General features: G+C 40.2%; 2 protein-coding genes across 3 annotated transcripts in view; one reads left to right on the top strand and one right to left on the bottom strand.

Annotated features, from left to right (window-relative positions):
- LOC308403686 (metal transporter CNNM4) overlaps positions 1-4,460 on the bottom strand; it is a 50,481-nt gene extending 46,021 nt beyond the window's left edge. The window contains exon 1 of one of the 2 annotated variants that reach the window (XM_080893325.1): positions 2,885-4,406. In XM_080893325.1, coding sequence (XP_080749451.1) covers positions 2,885-4,286 — 1,402 coding nt within the window. In that variant the 5' untranslated portion in view covers positions 4,287-4,406. Of the gene's footprint in view, positions 1-2,884 lie in introns of both variants that reach the window. The other variant, XM_080893326.1, reaches the window with a different exon arrangement.
- Positions 4,461-10,356: 5,896 nt separating this feature from the next.
- The window catches only part of LOC308404373 (phospholipid-transporting ATPase ID-like), a gene marked incomplete at its 5' end in the record, with an annotated part of 52,256 nt that continues 45,682 nt past the window's right edge, over positions 10,357-16,930 (top strand). Inside the window, 2 exons of the mRNA XM_080894396.1 lie at positions 10,357-10,417; positions 10,463-10,537. Coding sequence (XP_080750522.1) covers positions 10,357-10,417; positions 10,463-10,537 — 136 coding nt within the window. The remainder of the gene's footprint in view (positions 10,418-10,462; positions 10,538-16,930) is intronic.

Here is a 16,930-nt window from a genome sequence, read left to right on the forward strand (position 1 = left end):
CAAGAATGTCAACATAGCAAATATTAAATCATCCCTTACTGTTAAAAACAGTTTTAAAGAACGTTTGAGGGTTGTTGTTTTTTTTTTAACTGTCCAGCTTTCATACCAATAGTCATATAAAAACAAACAGATATGTGTTAGCGGAAATAGATAACATCAACTCGCATAACAGCAGCTCTCAGACCACAGATTATCATCTCCTGTAAATAACATTACTTGTGCTGCCTGTCTTGAATTAGCTGAAACCATAACAGAACAGCTAGGTATGCATTTCAGCTGTTTCCGTGAATCCCACTGTGAACCCCCACTCCAACTGACCCAAAGTACAGATTCAGAAATGATATGGTTCTTCGTGACTACAGACAAATTTCACTAGGTTTTATGGAACAAATCGCTCACCACATCAAGGTGGACCGCAGCCCTGAAAGTTTCTCTGCATTTCCCAGAAAAGCAGATGTGAGAACCGAATGTTCAGCTTAGTCAGAGCAGACATTATACGGCCAGCTTCTGATATAAGAACAAAGAGGATGATGGGCATCAAGTGCCCTGCCACCTAGATGCTCTTTCTAGGAGACATTCTAGCATAAACCAAACAGTAGTGAGAATGCACCTGAAGGTTTTGTGTTACGTGTGGGGAAAGAGCAGCTTCAAAGAATGTCTAACCCAGATTTTCTCTACACTGGCTGAAGTTTGTGTGAAAAAAGCCTCTTTCCCAACAACCTACATGCAAATCCTGGCCCCTCCACATTGCATGACTAGGATGTCATCAAGGAGAAATGCAGTGACTAGCACTGAGTCTTACTCACAGCAGGCTAATCTACATAAAAGGCATGACATTTGAAAGTACTTGGTTTAACTTTCTGCTGAGAGTCTTTCAAATTATGTCCTTAATTAAATTACACTGACTATAACGTTTGCTTGGCAGAGCAATACTTATTTGACTTGACATTTTAATGTGGTTAAAAAAAAAAAAAAAAACAATACTCCAGTTAATTTATAAGTGTTTCTAATTGTGTTAAAAAGATGATTAACCTTAAGGTCAGACTGCTGTGTTTCTTTTGTTCCAGCATTCAACTCTGCACAGGTTTAGTCAAGTTCCCCCAAAAATCCGCAACAGTTATTTCAGGGCACTTTTTAGGATTAGGTGAAGATCATAGAAGGTTATAGACGGAAGCCCCAGCAATCCGTCCACCTCACATGAGCAAGCACTTAGCAAGAGCAGGGAGAAAAAATGAAACCTAACAGGAAGGTGGCCATCTGCTGAAACTAGCGGGGGCGAGAGAAAAAGATGCACAAATTTATTGCCCTTGCTAAATCTCATCAGCTTGTCAGCATATAAGACGACTTGTACAGATGTCATAAACAGATGTTTATCTGTTGTGTTACATCAGTTCTGCTCTGGCTCAAATTTTTAATCACAAGATGGCTTGATAAAGAGAAGAGATCAAAGTCTTTGAAATCTATTTTAATGTATGGTTATTTTTTTCTGTCACAATAGAGGGAGAAATAAAGAAGAGCAAAAATAATAAGTACCGGTACTGGAATCAACTATGACTCATAACAGCAACGAGAGGCCCGAACATTTTCTCCACTGTAACCTTCAAACTGAAGACTTTAAACACACAAACTTCTCATATTGTCAAAATTACTTAAAGAAAATCTCTCTGTCAAGATTTCAACACTGTAAGCACCTAGATTTACAGTGTGTGTGTTTTTGTATGCACTGCAGTTTATTACCATAGCCTCCCACCTTGCCAGCCGAGCTCATTTCGATGAGCTGCAGATACATCTTGGCCAAATATCACACTATGCACCACTACAGCAACTCAAAACTCAATTTCCAACACTTGATTAGAGCTAAATGAATTGTTACAGTGAAAGAGACAACATGCCGACAAAGTCCAATGACAGGATATTAATGATACTACAAGATTTAGACACAGTAAGCCAGTGTGTATGTGTGTGTGTCTGTGTCTTTGACCTTCAGATGAGAAGCCTGAGGAAGGAAAAATATACTGCAGCGGGAGATAGCGTCAGTGTTTGTAAATCGTCCTGAGAGCGAGTGTGAACACGTGAGCCTGTGTGTGTGTGTGTGTGTGTGTGTGTGTGTGTGTGTGTGTGTGTGTGTGTGTGTGTGTGTGTGTGTGTGTGTGTGTGTGTGTGTGTGTGTGAGGCAAAAGAGAGAAGTAAAACTGGGAAGTGTTATGGTATCTCAAAACACAAACCTGCCTAGCTTTCAACAGAGAACTTTCTGTCTGTCAAGTGATCAATAGAACTACAACTACTTCGAGAAATAAACCTACTTATGGAACCTCACAACAACCTTCTGTTAGACAGATATAGCAAATGATTAAGACGACACTTTGATAAACTTGAACGAATACGTTTTTCAAGAAAAAGGGCATCTACCACTGAGAGACCATCTCTAGACAAAATACTTGACCCACATGCAGGAGTTGTGGTGCAGGTAGGATACATCTCAGGAATTAAACTTTCATTTACTCTTAAATTAAGCGATTTGATAAAGGGAAAGGTTTAAATAACCAGTGTCACACTTCTACTGAAAAGAGTTGAAAAAACGACCAGTCATATTTTTGAGAGCAAACTTAACCCCTGACTCTGTGGGTACAGATTCCCCTGACTTAAGCTTGAAGATGCCAAAACACCAGCTTGACTACTGCATTTTTCAGCATGTGGCTTTCAGAGGTCTTATAAGCGAAAACATTGCTGGAGCTCTGATTACTTCATCGTCTCCTCCATGCACCTAAGAAGTGGATGAAGCTGTACCAGAAACATTTGCTGGCACCGCACACTGCTGAACCAAATCACAGGTTTCACTCCTGCGTTATCACACCATATCACCAGCACCAAGATTTCCACAAACCTTTTTTGAACTCCTCCAGCATGGCGTCCAGCTTGGTGTCGTGGAAGACGAAGTGGACCGGATGGTTGTAGAATTTGGTGATGGTCTTCAAGGTGGTGCAGTCGTCTGGGTCCACGAAGGCCAGATCCTTGACGAAGAGGATGTCCACGATGTTGGAGCGCTCGTCTTCGTACACGGGTATCCTGGTGTAGCCGCTCTCCATGATCTCGGACATGGTGTTGAAGTCCAACACAGCGTCGCTGTGGATCATGAAGCAGTTGTTGATTGGCGTCATGACATCCTCCACTGTTTTAGTCCGGAGCTCCAGCGCTCCTTGGATCATGTTCAGCTCCTCTTTCACCAGGTCATTGTAGGGCTCGGTGACTTTTAACATCTCCACTAGCTTCTCTCTGTTGTACACGGTGCCGATCTCCTGGCCCAGCACGCAGTCGAGGAGTTTGCTAATGGGCCAGGACAGAGGGAAAGTCAACAGCATGAACAGCTTGGTGAGGACGATGGTGTTCGCCCCGACTGCTAATCCGTGTCGGGAGCAAAGAGCCTGGGGGACAATCTCGCCAAATATTACGATGCCGACAGTGGAGGCGACGACTGCTCCGACCCCGGACTTGGTGAGGTCGTCCAGGAGGATGGTGAGCGTAGTGTTGACCAGGACATTACCGAGCAGCAGTGAGCACAACAGGTAGTTGCCCTTCCTACGAATGGGCTCGATCTTCCGCGCGTACTTCTTCTCCTTCTCTGTGCCGCAGTTCTGCACGATGCGCAATTCCATCGGATCCAGCGCCATCAGTCCCAGGTTGAGCCCGCTGAACATACCGGACAGCACCAGCAGGAAGCAGATGAGGATAATCTGCAGCCAGATGGGCAGGAGGGACTTCTTCGCTTCCACCACGCGCAGCCTGCCGTCTTCTTCGTCCATCAGGTACCACTTCTGATCCCGGGCGTCCAGGACGCACAAGCCGAACACTTTCACCATCTCATTCTTACGGAGCTGCTTGATGCTGAGGGAGACTGTCCCTGAGGTGTTTTCGTCGTTTACCTTCATGGGTCCCCTAACATCAATATCATTCTGATCTTTGGGACAAGTCCTGTTTAACCATTTATCTGAGAAATCATCATCTTCTTTATTACTGACGAACAGTTTACCGAACCCGATGATATCCGAGCTGTTGGGGAACAAGTGGAGCCCGTAGACCCTTAAGGAGATGTCGCTCCCCTCGGTCACCTGAATATCTCCCCTTTCGGTGGTCTCGGCTGGCTTGTCGCTCTTCTCTAGCCTCATGCCGAGTATCCGCGTGGTTTCCCTCGAGTCTGAAACCGAAGCTTCAACCAGCCTCGTCGCAAAAACGTATGAAAACACGAATAAAGTTAACGTAAATCCCCAGCCACTCGAATCCATCGCCATGTTTGTTTCGCTCTCTGCCAACAGGCGAACTGACGTCACCTACTCGTTTCCACAAGCCCGCCTCCAAATTTACATATAAATATCACCCAATCGGAAGCGTTTACGTCACTAAAACTTGGGCCGAGCCCCAACAGTTTCATTTTTTTAAGGTCGACTGACGAAATTTCTTTTAAAGGTGGACCGTGTGGGAGCAGACGAAAATCAACGCATGAATGATAAACATTCACGATAAACAAATTTTAAATACACAAGTCATCCAATAATCACCTTTTATGATATTTTCCCACAACGATTACATATATATATATATATATATATATATATATATATATATATATATATATATATAAAACTTAATTATTGTGAAAAAAGATAAACAGTGTTACAAAGTAATTAACGTGGTCTTTAACTTCATTTTTATTGAAGAAAATACCAGTTAAGTTGTATATTTAGCTACTCTATGGCACAGAAAAACCCAAACTGAGTCATAAAAGTATCAACTGTCTTAATTGTGTTTACCCGTATGACACGTCGAATTAAAATACAAATGCTGAAGCAGTATCAAAATAAGTAGAATACAGAGAAATGTGTTTAAAGTCAATGATTTAGTCTACAGAACCTTTGTAATCGCAGTATGCACAATGTGACAGTTAATGAAATCAGTTTAACGAGATTAGAAGGGGTAAGTAGTGTCACTGATTTGAAATACAATGCATGTTAATGTTTTCTACTGTCTCTAGTAATGCTATTAACACTCCTCTGTGTGCTGTGAGCTGTGCAAACTGAATATTTGAGGCAAGAAGAAAAACCTTGGGTCACAAGTGAATAGAATGCCAAACTAGACACACTCACCGGTGGATAAGATACAACACCAAAGACAATGAAAGGATTAATCTCTGAAACACACATGCCTCTTAGCATTTTGAGAAAATAAATAAAACGTTTTAAAATTTAGTTTTTACACGGTTTTTTTTAACGAAAAGATGCTGGTAAATAGAACCACGTGTGTAAATGTATTACTTTAATCTTGAATTACTTTTTTGTTGACATTGTATGTAAATGCAATTATTGAGGGCAGAGCACCATCTAGTGGTCAAACCGTGGTGAATGCAGCCTAACGTGCTGGTGTGAAAATAGTGAAGGAAATGAGAATGATTCTAATCGAATGATTCTAAGTAAAAATGAGGCTCAGAATTGTGTATATACATAATAAAGGCCTTCAGGCATGCAGCTACAGGATCTAATTCAGTTCACTGGATGGATTTGTAAAATGTGAAAACTGCAGTGAAAGGATTAAATTCTCTGCATTTACTTGTAATTAGTGACAGAAAACTTTTTTTGTTTTCTCCGCTGAGATCAGGCTGGAAAATGTTTCTGGCCCATCTGACAGCTTATCTGAACCTGTTTTCAGGCTCTTTGCACTCCTTCTTTTCCCACCTTTAGGTCTTCTAGTTCTTGAACATCTTTTAAAACTGTTGCCTTCCTCCATCCTTCTGACAGTAACTTGTAGCCTTTTTTTCAACCTTTAATCAGATGTTGTTTGGATTAGTTTGTTTTCAGAGGATTGTATACTGATGCCTGTACACTATCACTCCATTTTATTTCCTCATGTTAACCTTAAACAAGTCTTGTTTTAGCAAAGATATGCATGATTTCCTGCATCTCACTGTAAGCTAAACTTGTCTTCAACAGAGAATCACATATTGCTCATTCATCCATGGAAATACTGCAAAGACACCTCTTTGGCTTTGTTACATTGAATATATTTGAGAAACAAAAACAAACAAACAAACCAATATGTTCATTTCATTGTATGGTAATCATGTTTGCACGTAGAATTTAGAGGTGTTTAGTATATTCTAAATACATTTTCTTTTATTTGTTTTTTGTTTAATTTGTGTGTACTTTTTTCTTATTTCTGTTTTATTTTGGATCATACTCTAAACATAAAAAACAAAAGTTCTCCAGACTTTAGAGGACGTGATGAAGAAATAAAGTGTTTTGTCACCAATCCTTTTATAATCTTCTCCACTGTACGATGTGTAATGGTAACACAAATCTCTCTTTAGAGAAAAACCTGGAAGTACATGAAGAGCCACATTATTCATTTGATTAATTTAAACTTCCTTCAAATTTTTATTTAACTTACCTAGCCCTCCTCACAGGGTTGTGAAGAAGCTCGCACATGTTTCTGTTTCTATAATTCGAGGAACTGAACAACATGAACCTTTATTATTTATTCTTTCATTGTGTCAAGCTGAAAAATGTAGCCATTGTAAGGTCCATCATTTGCTTTCCTGATAGTAGTGATAGTATTAAAATTCTGACCATACACTGAAAAAAAGAACATGTTGGATTTACTTAATTCACTAGTGGACATTGGTTGCACAAATGATTTTCTTTGGCAGCAACTTAAACAACTGAGGTAAATTAACACTTAACTTTAAAACACAAGACAACTTGCAAGAAATACCAGTCTCCTTTTTCAGTGTACTTCTCTGCATTCATAATTTGTCACTCCACAATATGAGTTGCCACTGATTTTCAGTTGAGTTCTTGTATAATTTGGTGTACCCGGTCTTTTTTTCCCCATTTCCCTTCCTTAGAAATAGCTTCTTCACAGCCACACTTCCACTGAGACCCCTTCTGATGATGCTACAGTGAACTGTACATGGATCAACTGAAGGCCTGATGCATCTCTCAGGTTCTGTAACTTGTCCTTGTTGGATTTTCTCCCTATTTCTCAAGGACCTGACTTTCAGATACTATTCATCAGCTACTTTTAGCCCTGCCACTTCTTTAATATGCCCCTCACTTGTTTCATTAAATATTTTTCAAGGACACACAATGTTCTGTGAATAGCTATTTGGGAATCACCTTGTTGGTGTAAAAATACTAATGTATTCCTGTCAAACTATCTTTGGCATTTTGATCAGATTCAACTAAAGAAATGGGAACACATTTTGTCTTTTGTGGCAAGCTACTAGTAAAAAAAGTACCTAAAGAGACATTTAACCACTCAAATGTGTCCAAATGATTTATTTGAATGACGTGTTCACTCCTGGAAAAGAGTAAGAAGACAAAGAAGAATTAGAGGAAGACCATGACCAAAGTGGTTAAGAATTTCCCGGCTGCAGTCACTGACTGCTGATGGATTTTTATGTTTTTAATAATAATTTATGTGTGTAAAGTAAAGGCGAGCCATCTGAAAAGGATGATTACTGAAAACAAATGAAGAATAAAACATATGAAACTTTGAACATGAAGGTGCTTTTTAAAAATATGTTTTTAGCGACACCTTGTGGCCATGCACAATGCTGTTTTCAGCATTGTGCATGGCGGTCTATGACGAGAAGTGACGTGAAAGCCTGAATTCCATAAAAAAGCCAAAATGTGAGAAGGTTGTTGCAGTAGAGATCTCAGTTCACAGAAGCACACACGAACACAACAGTGTTAATACGTTGTTAGATTACAATATATGGCAACATTTAATTTCTTTGTTTTATACATTCTTATAAAATGTTGTCCTCAACCTTTCCTACTGGTACATATACTCTATGCAGTCATCACTGTGGCACGTTTCACCTTTATAATAATCAATTACTGATAAAAATCATTTAGTTGCAGCTGCTGAACATTGCAGCCTTTCTCTGAGTTTTCTGGAGTTGCGTTAGACTTTAGGCTTTAAGCAGTAGTGGTTTCCTCCTTTGGTATTCAGGAAACTGAAACCTCAGACAGGGAGCTGTGAGAAATGCTGCAGAAACTTTCAACCAAACAAAACTGAGATGAAAAAGAAAGGAACATGTCAGTGGTGTAAAAACAAAAGGAAACAAAGTCGTAAATGCCAGTTTCAGGAAATGAAGGTGTAAGAAAGAAGAGACTTTGAGAAACTGTCAAGACATCCTGAAGATTTCAATAATGTACTAAACAGATTTGTGCAGCAGCTAAAGAAAGTGAAAGACAATTTAACTACTCGGATAGCGTTTGCCATTTTTACACTACATTTAGCACCAGTTTAACAAATACGAGTTTTCTAATAGAAAACCTGGTCAGCTTTTACTTTGTACAGCACCACAATGAAACATTCTTTACCACAGCTGCAGCAGAATAAAAGTAAAAGAACTGTTAAAGCTGGCAAATCTGGAATAAAAGCTGTATTTTAACAGTTAAATGTGTCACTGTTTTACTAGGAGCTACACGTCAGATAAGTTTAGCAACCTGTGAGAAAACTTGCCTTTCCTTAAAAAGACAAACATTTAAAATGCATCTGACATGTTGTTCCTTATTGCCTATGTGGGTGCTTTTATCAGGGCTCAGGGGGTTGGGAAGCGTTTTTGTAACCGGAAGGTCGCCGGTTCGATCCCGGGGCTCTCTGTCCTGGTCGTTGTGTCCTTGGGCAAGACACTTTACCCTACTTGCCTACTGGTGTTGGCCAGAGGGGCCGATGGCGCGATATGGCAGCCTCGCTTCTGTCAGTCTGCCCCAGGGCAGCTGTGGCTACAACCGTAGCTGCCTCCACCAGTGTGTGAATGTGAGAGTGAATGAATAGTGGCATTGTAAAGCGCTTTGGGTGCCTTGAAAAGCGCTATATAAATCCAATCCATTATTAAATATGATAAAATAAAGATGTTTTTGTTTCTGCTCTAAAAGTTCAGTTTCACGTTTTCCTACTCTTCACTTTGTATCACAGTAAATAAACGGAAGGAGATATTTGAATCTTCATCTCAGGCCGTGAAGCTCCACCCACCTGCTGTTCAAACCTTGTGTTTGCAAGTTGCAGCAAGTCAGAGTGTTGGCTTAAACGGAAAGCAGTCTGGAGCAGCCAGGTAATAAATAAGGATTATTTTGAACTTTGAATCAGGCAAAGATACTCCACACATCAAGAATAAAAACAGGTCTGGAAATGAGCGTCACAGGTGTGCAGGTTAAAGAGGCTAGTCCTCCCACCACTTCCTTCTTGAACTTTAACTGAACTCTCCTTCAGTTAAAGTTATTCAAACCCCTTTAGCATTTGAAAGGTGTCAGCTGAGGTTTGGGGAGATTATTATTAGCATTTATTTTTACAAAGTATATCTCAATAAAGATTAAAATGAGAGCACTCATCCTTAAGAATCAGTTGCGACCACTTAAACAAGCTACTATGTGCATGCAGCCAGTGACTGTGATTCTTATAAAACAGCATTAAAGAGACGTGTTATTTCTTTCTTTCTTTTTTGACTTATAAACACTGATATAAAATAACATTTTTGAATATATATTTGTTTTTTCTTTGAAAGATGAATTTCATTTGAGTTTTGGTTCTTACAGTCCAGCAGGCAGGCCTGTGTTGGGAGGGTGTACCCGATCTCTTCCTGAACACAGCTGCCACCCGTTTCTCCGGAGGAGCTCAGGAGTGCACAGCTGGCTTCATTCAGCCACCCAGCAGAATAAAAGCTGGCGAACAGCTGCTCAGTCAGTGAGTCGGTCACCTTGTAGCGTTGGCTTACAGGGTATGTCTGAAACTAGTGACTAGCTAGTCAACCATGACCTGGATGACTACACAAGCATAGTGAATAGCTAGTCTCTTCTTGCAGCAGGACTGTTTCCCTTTTACTTGGAGAATCATTTCCTTTTTTTAGCAGGATATTTTAGGTTGTGGGTCTCTTGTTTGGTTGAAATAGCGGTGTGTTTCTTTGAGTAGTTGAGTCATTGTCAATAAAACTTTATTGTTTTACACTTTACTGTGTTTTGGCTTTTTCTTTTCCTGGTTCCTGGTCCCTTAGCCTTTATTCGGGGGTGTGACACCATTTTGCTGCCTATAGATTCATATAGAAAACCATTAAATTGCCTTTGCCTCTAGAAGAAGTGGGTTTTTAGGAAACCGGTATCCTGTTTTCTTTTTAAAAGTTTTGTTTCAGGCTCGCCAACTAGAGGTCACAATTGGGCCACAACGATTGACTAAATTTTCACACAACGTGACCAGTCTGCTGCTTTGCCTCTTCTCCGTTCAGAACTTTCTGTCATAGTAAATTTCCGTGTTTTGGTGAGTTGAATCTGAGCGAATAAACAGTGCGCCCTCGCAGAGGAGTGTATGGAGACGGAAGTAGAGGAGGGGAGAGCGTACGAGAAGGAGGGGAATGAGGCAGGAGCGAGTTGGTGGACAGGAGGAAAACATTAGCTCTCAATCCTTCACGTAGTTGGGATACTTTTCACTGTCGAAGAGGCAGGGAAGCCACAGCTCAGACTGCACCTCCACCAAGCCAGGACGCACGGTAAGTACCGCGTCGCTGCTCAAGTATTGCTGACCTTGTCTGGGAGTCAAGGAGACGCTGGAGGGTGGGGGAGTGTCGAGATGAAGTTGGGGGAAGAGATGGAGAAGAAAGGCGAGATAGCTGAACGGGAAGCTGCAGTGAACAGGCGAGAGCTGTCTCTCCACTGCTTTTCCTGCCTTTGCGCTCTCCAGGAAAAAGCAACCCAAAAAAGTAACGGAAAGATTTTGGTGGGAGAGAAAAGTTTGGCATTCTTGGGTGTCGAAAGGGAAAATATCGGCTTCGCTTTCTTTTCCCCTCCTCACTGCAGTAGCAGTCATCGTGAAAGCTTCCACAACAATGGGTTACTTCTGTGTTGTGTCGGTTTAGCAAAAAGCTGTTTCCGAAAATTGTTTCAGGAGGCAACTTTCTATCAGCGCGCTCCTCGTAAGAGTGTGTTTGTTGTTTTGTAGACGGTGTCTGAGCACGCAGCACTGCTCAGCTGTCAGATCCCGAGTTTAGTCCTCTTTGGTTTCAGAAAGAAACCACCTGGTATAATAAGAATTGTTTCTTGTTCTTGGGAACTGTAGTGACACTGATCATTTGAGAAGATATGGCTGTACATTGTGTGTCAGCACATTTTGCGGTTTTAGCACTGATGTCAGTGATGAGTAATTTCTTCATCATCTAGAGCGGAAGACTGCGAGGAAGTCATCCTGTGTTTACGGTGCAGAAGCATTACTTTTCTATTCCCAGCCAAACACTGAGGTGTTTAAAGTGTTAATTGTGACTTTGAGGAGGTGTATGTTCAAAACACAGAGGCGTAGCAAAAAAGTAACTGGACGTTAAGCCCTATAAATTACCACCTGAATCTCCCAAATTCACCCAGAAACATCTCAACAACTGCAAGGCCAAATTAACAACATTTGGCTCAATGGATGGAGTTCCCATTTAAAAAACAAACAACTAAAAAGGAGTTTTTACAGCAGGCACATTAACATTTTGTTTACATTGTACCAGGACTGTTGTGTTGGTTTAGAAATGGACTGTTGGATTGTCTGGATTTCAGCCATCCTGTCTCAGTTTTTGAATGAAGATAAACTAAAGTGTGGTTTTGATTGATACTGCATACAAGATAAAAACGAAAGCATTTAAACACTTTTCAACACTGAACAGTAAGCCTGCCTGATGTTTTAGGGTGTAACCACTTACATGGAAAGGAAACTTAAAAAAAAGCTTTGATCAGCATGAGGCAAGCTCGCTGCCTCTTTCTGAATTTGTTTGTATAAAACAGGCTGATTTCTCAGTTCAATGGTCGGTCTCGCCTTCATTTTGATTTCAAACCATAAATGGTGTAAAAGATGGATGTAGTTAGTGCAATGTTATCCACTGGTTTTTGACATCTTTGAAGGCTGCCATACCCAAAAAATATGACAAGGAAGGATGGGCCTGACTGTCAAATTGCACGCTCATTGGCTAACGAATTGTGATTGACAAGCTGTTATCCAATGAGCTGGTTTCATAGTATACCACAGCTAACACAGTAGTACAAAGATTTAAAAGATGGACATATTATTATGGGGTGTCTGGACCCCATACTCCCTATACAACCATTGCAAGAGCTTGGTCTGCATAGCTGGCAATAAGTTGGACTTGTTCCCGGTGGGTAATGGGCTCCGCCAGGACTGCCCTTTGTCACTGATTCTGTTCATAATTTTATGGGCAGAATTTCTGAGAAGTTTCTCCATCCGGGAGGGGCTCAGAGTAGAGCCGCTGCTCCTCCACATCGAAAGGAGCCAGTGGAGGTGGTTCGGGCATCTGACAAGAATGCCTCCCGGGCGCCTCCTAGGTGAGGTGTTCCGGGCATCTCCTACTGAGAGGAGGCCCCGGGGCAGATTCAGGACACGCCGGAGAGATTATATCACTCTGCTGGCCTGGGAACGCCTTGGTGTTCCCCCGGACAAGATGGAAGAGGTGGCTGGGGAGAGGGATGTCTGGGCTTCTCTGCTCGGGCTGTGGCCCCCGCGACCCGGCCCCAGATAAGCGGAAGAAGATGGATGGATGGATATTATTATTGTTTTATACATTGTGGCCAAAAATGAGTGACAGAGCCCATAAACTTAACAGGAAAGTATTTATGGATTTCAAGACAGAAAGACGTTTTCTCATAGACTTTTTATTGGGCTGGAAGTGTTTTTGCAACAACAGCTATTGCCAGCTGCTGGCCTTCAGATAAAGAAAGAGGTTTAAGGTCTTCTGCATTGGCCTCAGTTATCTGACCCAATGTTCTGAACTAAGTATTTTAGTCAAAGTCATCTTGGTGTTTTGAAAAGAGAGATGACAATCAGTCACAAGATGATCCCACTTTTAAAGCATATCGGGCTTTATTGTTTATTTTGCTCTCCATGAAACCACTAATCACAAACCAAACATCAGTTTGTATCAAATAAGACTTCATTGGGAAAGGATTTGTTAAGGTCATACACGTGGTGAGACTTAAGGTTAATTTCACATCTACTTCTGTATAATCAGGCCTATTTTGTAACCCCCGGGTTCTTCCTCCGACTGGCCACTTAAAAATTGTCACAGATTCTAAATGTTTACTCTTTTCATACCGGTTGCCCAATCCATCTGTAGTTGCAGTTATATTGCAATTTACTTATGTAACCAAGTTAAGTGCGTTTAGTTTATGACCTAACTCTAGTCTTCTGTTGTGTAGGAAAAGAGCCATTTAGCCATTCACAGTTTAAATGAGTGAATGGGCTCAGGCTTTATTCAGTGTCTCTCTTCACTTACACAGATGTCACGAGACTACAACAATGCTTTGTTTGCTCCATCTTTTTATTAGAGATGAAAAATAATCCAGAGGGCCACAGTGATCCCGTTAATTCTGGTGCTAATAACAATTTTGACTCAAATGTGAAACAGGAAAGATGGCATGACTACGTGACTCTGTAGTTTAGCTAAATGCTGATGATAAAGAGATTTAATGTTGTTTGTCTGTTTTCAAATACACGGTGCTGACACGCTAATATTTGCAACTGTCTTGTGGCATGCTCGACTTAAGATGACTCCCCTGCTGGTCCACTGTTCATGTGAACTGTTTTTACATATAAAACATATTGAAAAAACTATAAAAAAAACATTTAAAAAAGGAACATGCAGAAGTTACGGTTTCATACTGTTTTATTTGTGTTATCCTTTGATACTCTACTTAGCAAAGTAGGCTTAATCATTCACTGCTGTGTGTAAACAAGGTTAAGTATTAGTCGATGCTTTCCTGTTGGTATCAATACATTTTTCTCATTATAATGAAGTGGAAAATAAACTCTCCATCTCTCTTTCTTTTCATACTCCTGTGTACGTGCACAAAATCAGGTCTGCTGTGCTCTCTGTTCCCCCAAAACAAATGAGCAATTAGTGTTAATGTTGCGTCCAACGTAAAATTGCATCACATCCCCGCCATTACCACCTCACAGTCGCCCGATTTAACAACTTTTATGAGAACATGTGAATATCAACAAAGACGATCTGAAGCTTTGGTGAGTTTTGTTAATATATGATGTATGAAAGTGTTGGATAAAGTCTATATTTGACAGTGATGAGAAAATGTTGTTGAAACATTTCACGAATTGTTTAGAAGTTGCTGAAAAAATTTCTGTCTGAGCCAAAGAAGTGTGTCTATAAACAGTCTGATGATGCTAGCAATCGGTGTCAAAACATAGTTAGTCAAGCTGGTCATGAACAGAAGTGTGATTTTTAAAAAAAACTTTACAAACTGATTCTGTGTGAAGAGAAAACTGAAGCTGTTTGGTTAATCAGAAAATGCTACGAGATGTGAAACTTGTGATTGAACGTCAGCTGCCCCGACTAAACTTTGACTGAGGTCACGTGAGGTCTCAGTAATGTCCAGCCTTACGCAAATGCATTTATCACGCATGAAAATCCATTTTGTCACATGTTGAAGGTCTTTAATGTTAAAACATCTGAGTCTTTATGCTACAATGAGAATCTTATCAGGTTTAAAAGGTCAGTCATAATGTCAGTGTTTTATCATGTAAGAGGAGATGGGGAGTGGCTCGGTGGCCTGAGAGGTCAGGTGAATAATTCAGAGGTTAATTGTTTGGGTCTTTTGGTGCAGCTCTCGGGGCTCAAAGCACAGATACTGTATTGTGTCCTTATGTCATAACACTTTCCCATTCTTGCTTTGTTAATGTCTGTCACCAGTGGGTCTTTTTCAGGTCACTGCATAGGCTTGCATTGTAAATGCACCTCTATCCAAATAACAAGCAAGAAATCTGTTCAGTTTTTTAAGGCTTTTAAAGGCATCGTTGTCTCAAGATGGAGGGATGTTGTTTAAAGGTTTTTTGTATTTTTAAAAGGAAAAAATGTAAGTCAGAGAGATGTGATCGTTTTCAGTCATGAGAATGTGATCACAGATTCATGCAGAGCTACTGAGCAGAGTGATGTTAATCATTAACTGACAGGAACCTTGAACAAACCAACATATAACCCAGTTTGTTATTTGTTTATTCAACCTATTTCCCAGTCATACTGAATTTTCTTTCTTTCTTTTTTTTTTGGTCCGTTGACCACATCGTGACTGACGTTAGGAGGAACAAAGAAATCAGATAAGTGGGAAATTAACAAACAATAGCCAGGAACCGACTCAGGCTGCACTGTACAATTAGTTACAAAAACAAAAAAAAAAGTTAGGGGTTTTTTTTTGTGTAGCAACACTAACAAAGTTCTATATCCCATATTGAATTGACTTGTAAATAAAACTGTTAAGGTGCTATTTTCTAGTATTCGCTATGTTTAAAGTTGACGTTATTGTTATTATTTTCTCAGAATTTGCAGACACCAATATTTTCAGATAAGGTGTTTGTGGTTTGGTTGCAGGGAAACAGTGCAATAGCCACCACCCAAGAAGTTGGTCTTGGTTCAGCATCTTCTGGTTCCTTTTTTTTCTTTTCTTTAAAAAAAAAATTCAAATACAGCCCAGATAATTAAATACACAAAATATTATTAAAACATATTAATAGTAAAATCGCATAAAAAGGCATTTTCTTTATTTTTTAAAAACTTTTTTAGGTCATATATTTTATTCAATAGCTCTGCAACAGACTGGTGACCTGCCCGTGGTGTATCGCAGCTCTCGCCCTAAGCTGGGATAGGCTCCAGCCCCCCCGCAACCCTGAATTGGATAAGCAGAAGAGGATGGATGGATGGATTTCATTCAATTAAACACTTCATGCCATCTCACCATGCACAGCTTCCTACAGTAGAAATGCATCTGCTGGTGTTGGATATTTGCAAAGGTGAATCTTTCCAACAGTTATTTCCACGCGTCTGGTTACTTGTGGTTTCACTTGCCCTCGTAGACATTTGCAGCTAAGGAATAAGCATCTAAGGGAAATTAAAGCGAGAGATTGCTAAATGTTTCCACTATGGTAGTGGTTTCCCCAAGCGTTTTAACATTTACATTATTTTTTCCTCTGGCCATAATAGTTCTGTATTGCTGCATGAATAAAATACCAAAAAGATTAGTGTTTTTTTTAAAAGATCAGCTATTTCATGTCTTTAATCTTCACGGGGCTTCAGCCCACGATGGAAATGCAGGTAACAAAGGGCTAAAGAACTTTATTACTAAAGTTTTTGGAACAAGCTGTTCCACAGAAACATAACTGGTTTTCAGAAGCTAAAATACGTTACAAGAGCACTTCCACGTGGAAGTGGTGAATCAAGCCAAACCTACACAAAAGCAGCTTGTGAAAGATCTAAAGCCAGCTGGGACCAGAAGTCAAAAACACCATTAGCAACACAATATGCTGTAATGGACTGAAATCTTGCGGCACCTCGAGGTCTTATTGGGCCAAAATCTCTCCTGAGATGTTAACATAAGCTGCCATAAAAAAAATTTCATTTCTCTTACAAATTCAGCAGGGGATCACTTAATTTCACTCACTGTGTAGTTTCTTTACTCTTTCCTTGTAAATGAAACTAGTTTTCTACGACTCCATCCAGACCACCGTGCGTCAGAGTCATCAAACTCAGTGTCAGTTTCGCTGAACCTGTGGTTTAACTGCGGCCAGGTGACATCCAGAGCCCGAGTGAAAGTTTTACAAACTGCTGTACTCAATGATCTAGATACATTTTAATGAGCATTTTTTGGTTTCATTCTGTCAGGAAGTGGGTTCAAATGTACTGTTCAGAATCGAATCACCAAAAACCTTGCTGATTCCTGCAGATATAAAGTGATAGTGGGGAAAAAAAGATTGATAATCACTTTAGAATTCTTATTGTTTTATCACTACTTCATCTCTTTGTTTTGATAAATCTCTTGATATCTCCTGGTTTTTATGACCAGTGTGAAACACTGTGAGGTCTCAAAAATGCACAAATGTTTTCTTTGTT

Source organism: Rhamphochromis sp. 'chilingali' (assembly GCF_963969265.1).
Source record: "Rhamphochromis sp. 'chilingali' genome assembly, chromosome: 10".
Lineage (NCBI taxonomy): Eukaryota > Metazoa > Chordata > Actinopteri > Cichliformes > Cichlidae > Rhamphochromis > Rhamphochromis sp. 'chilingali'.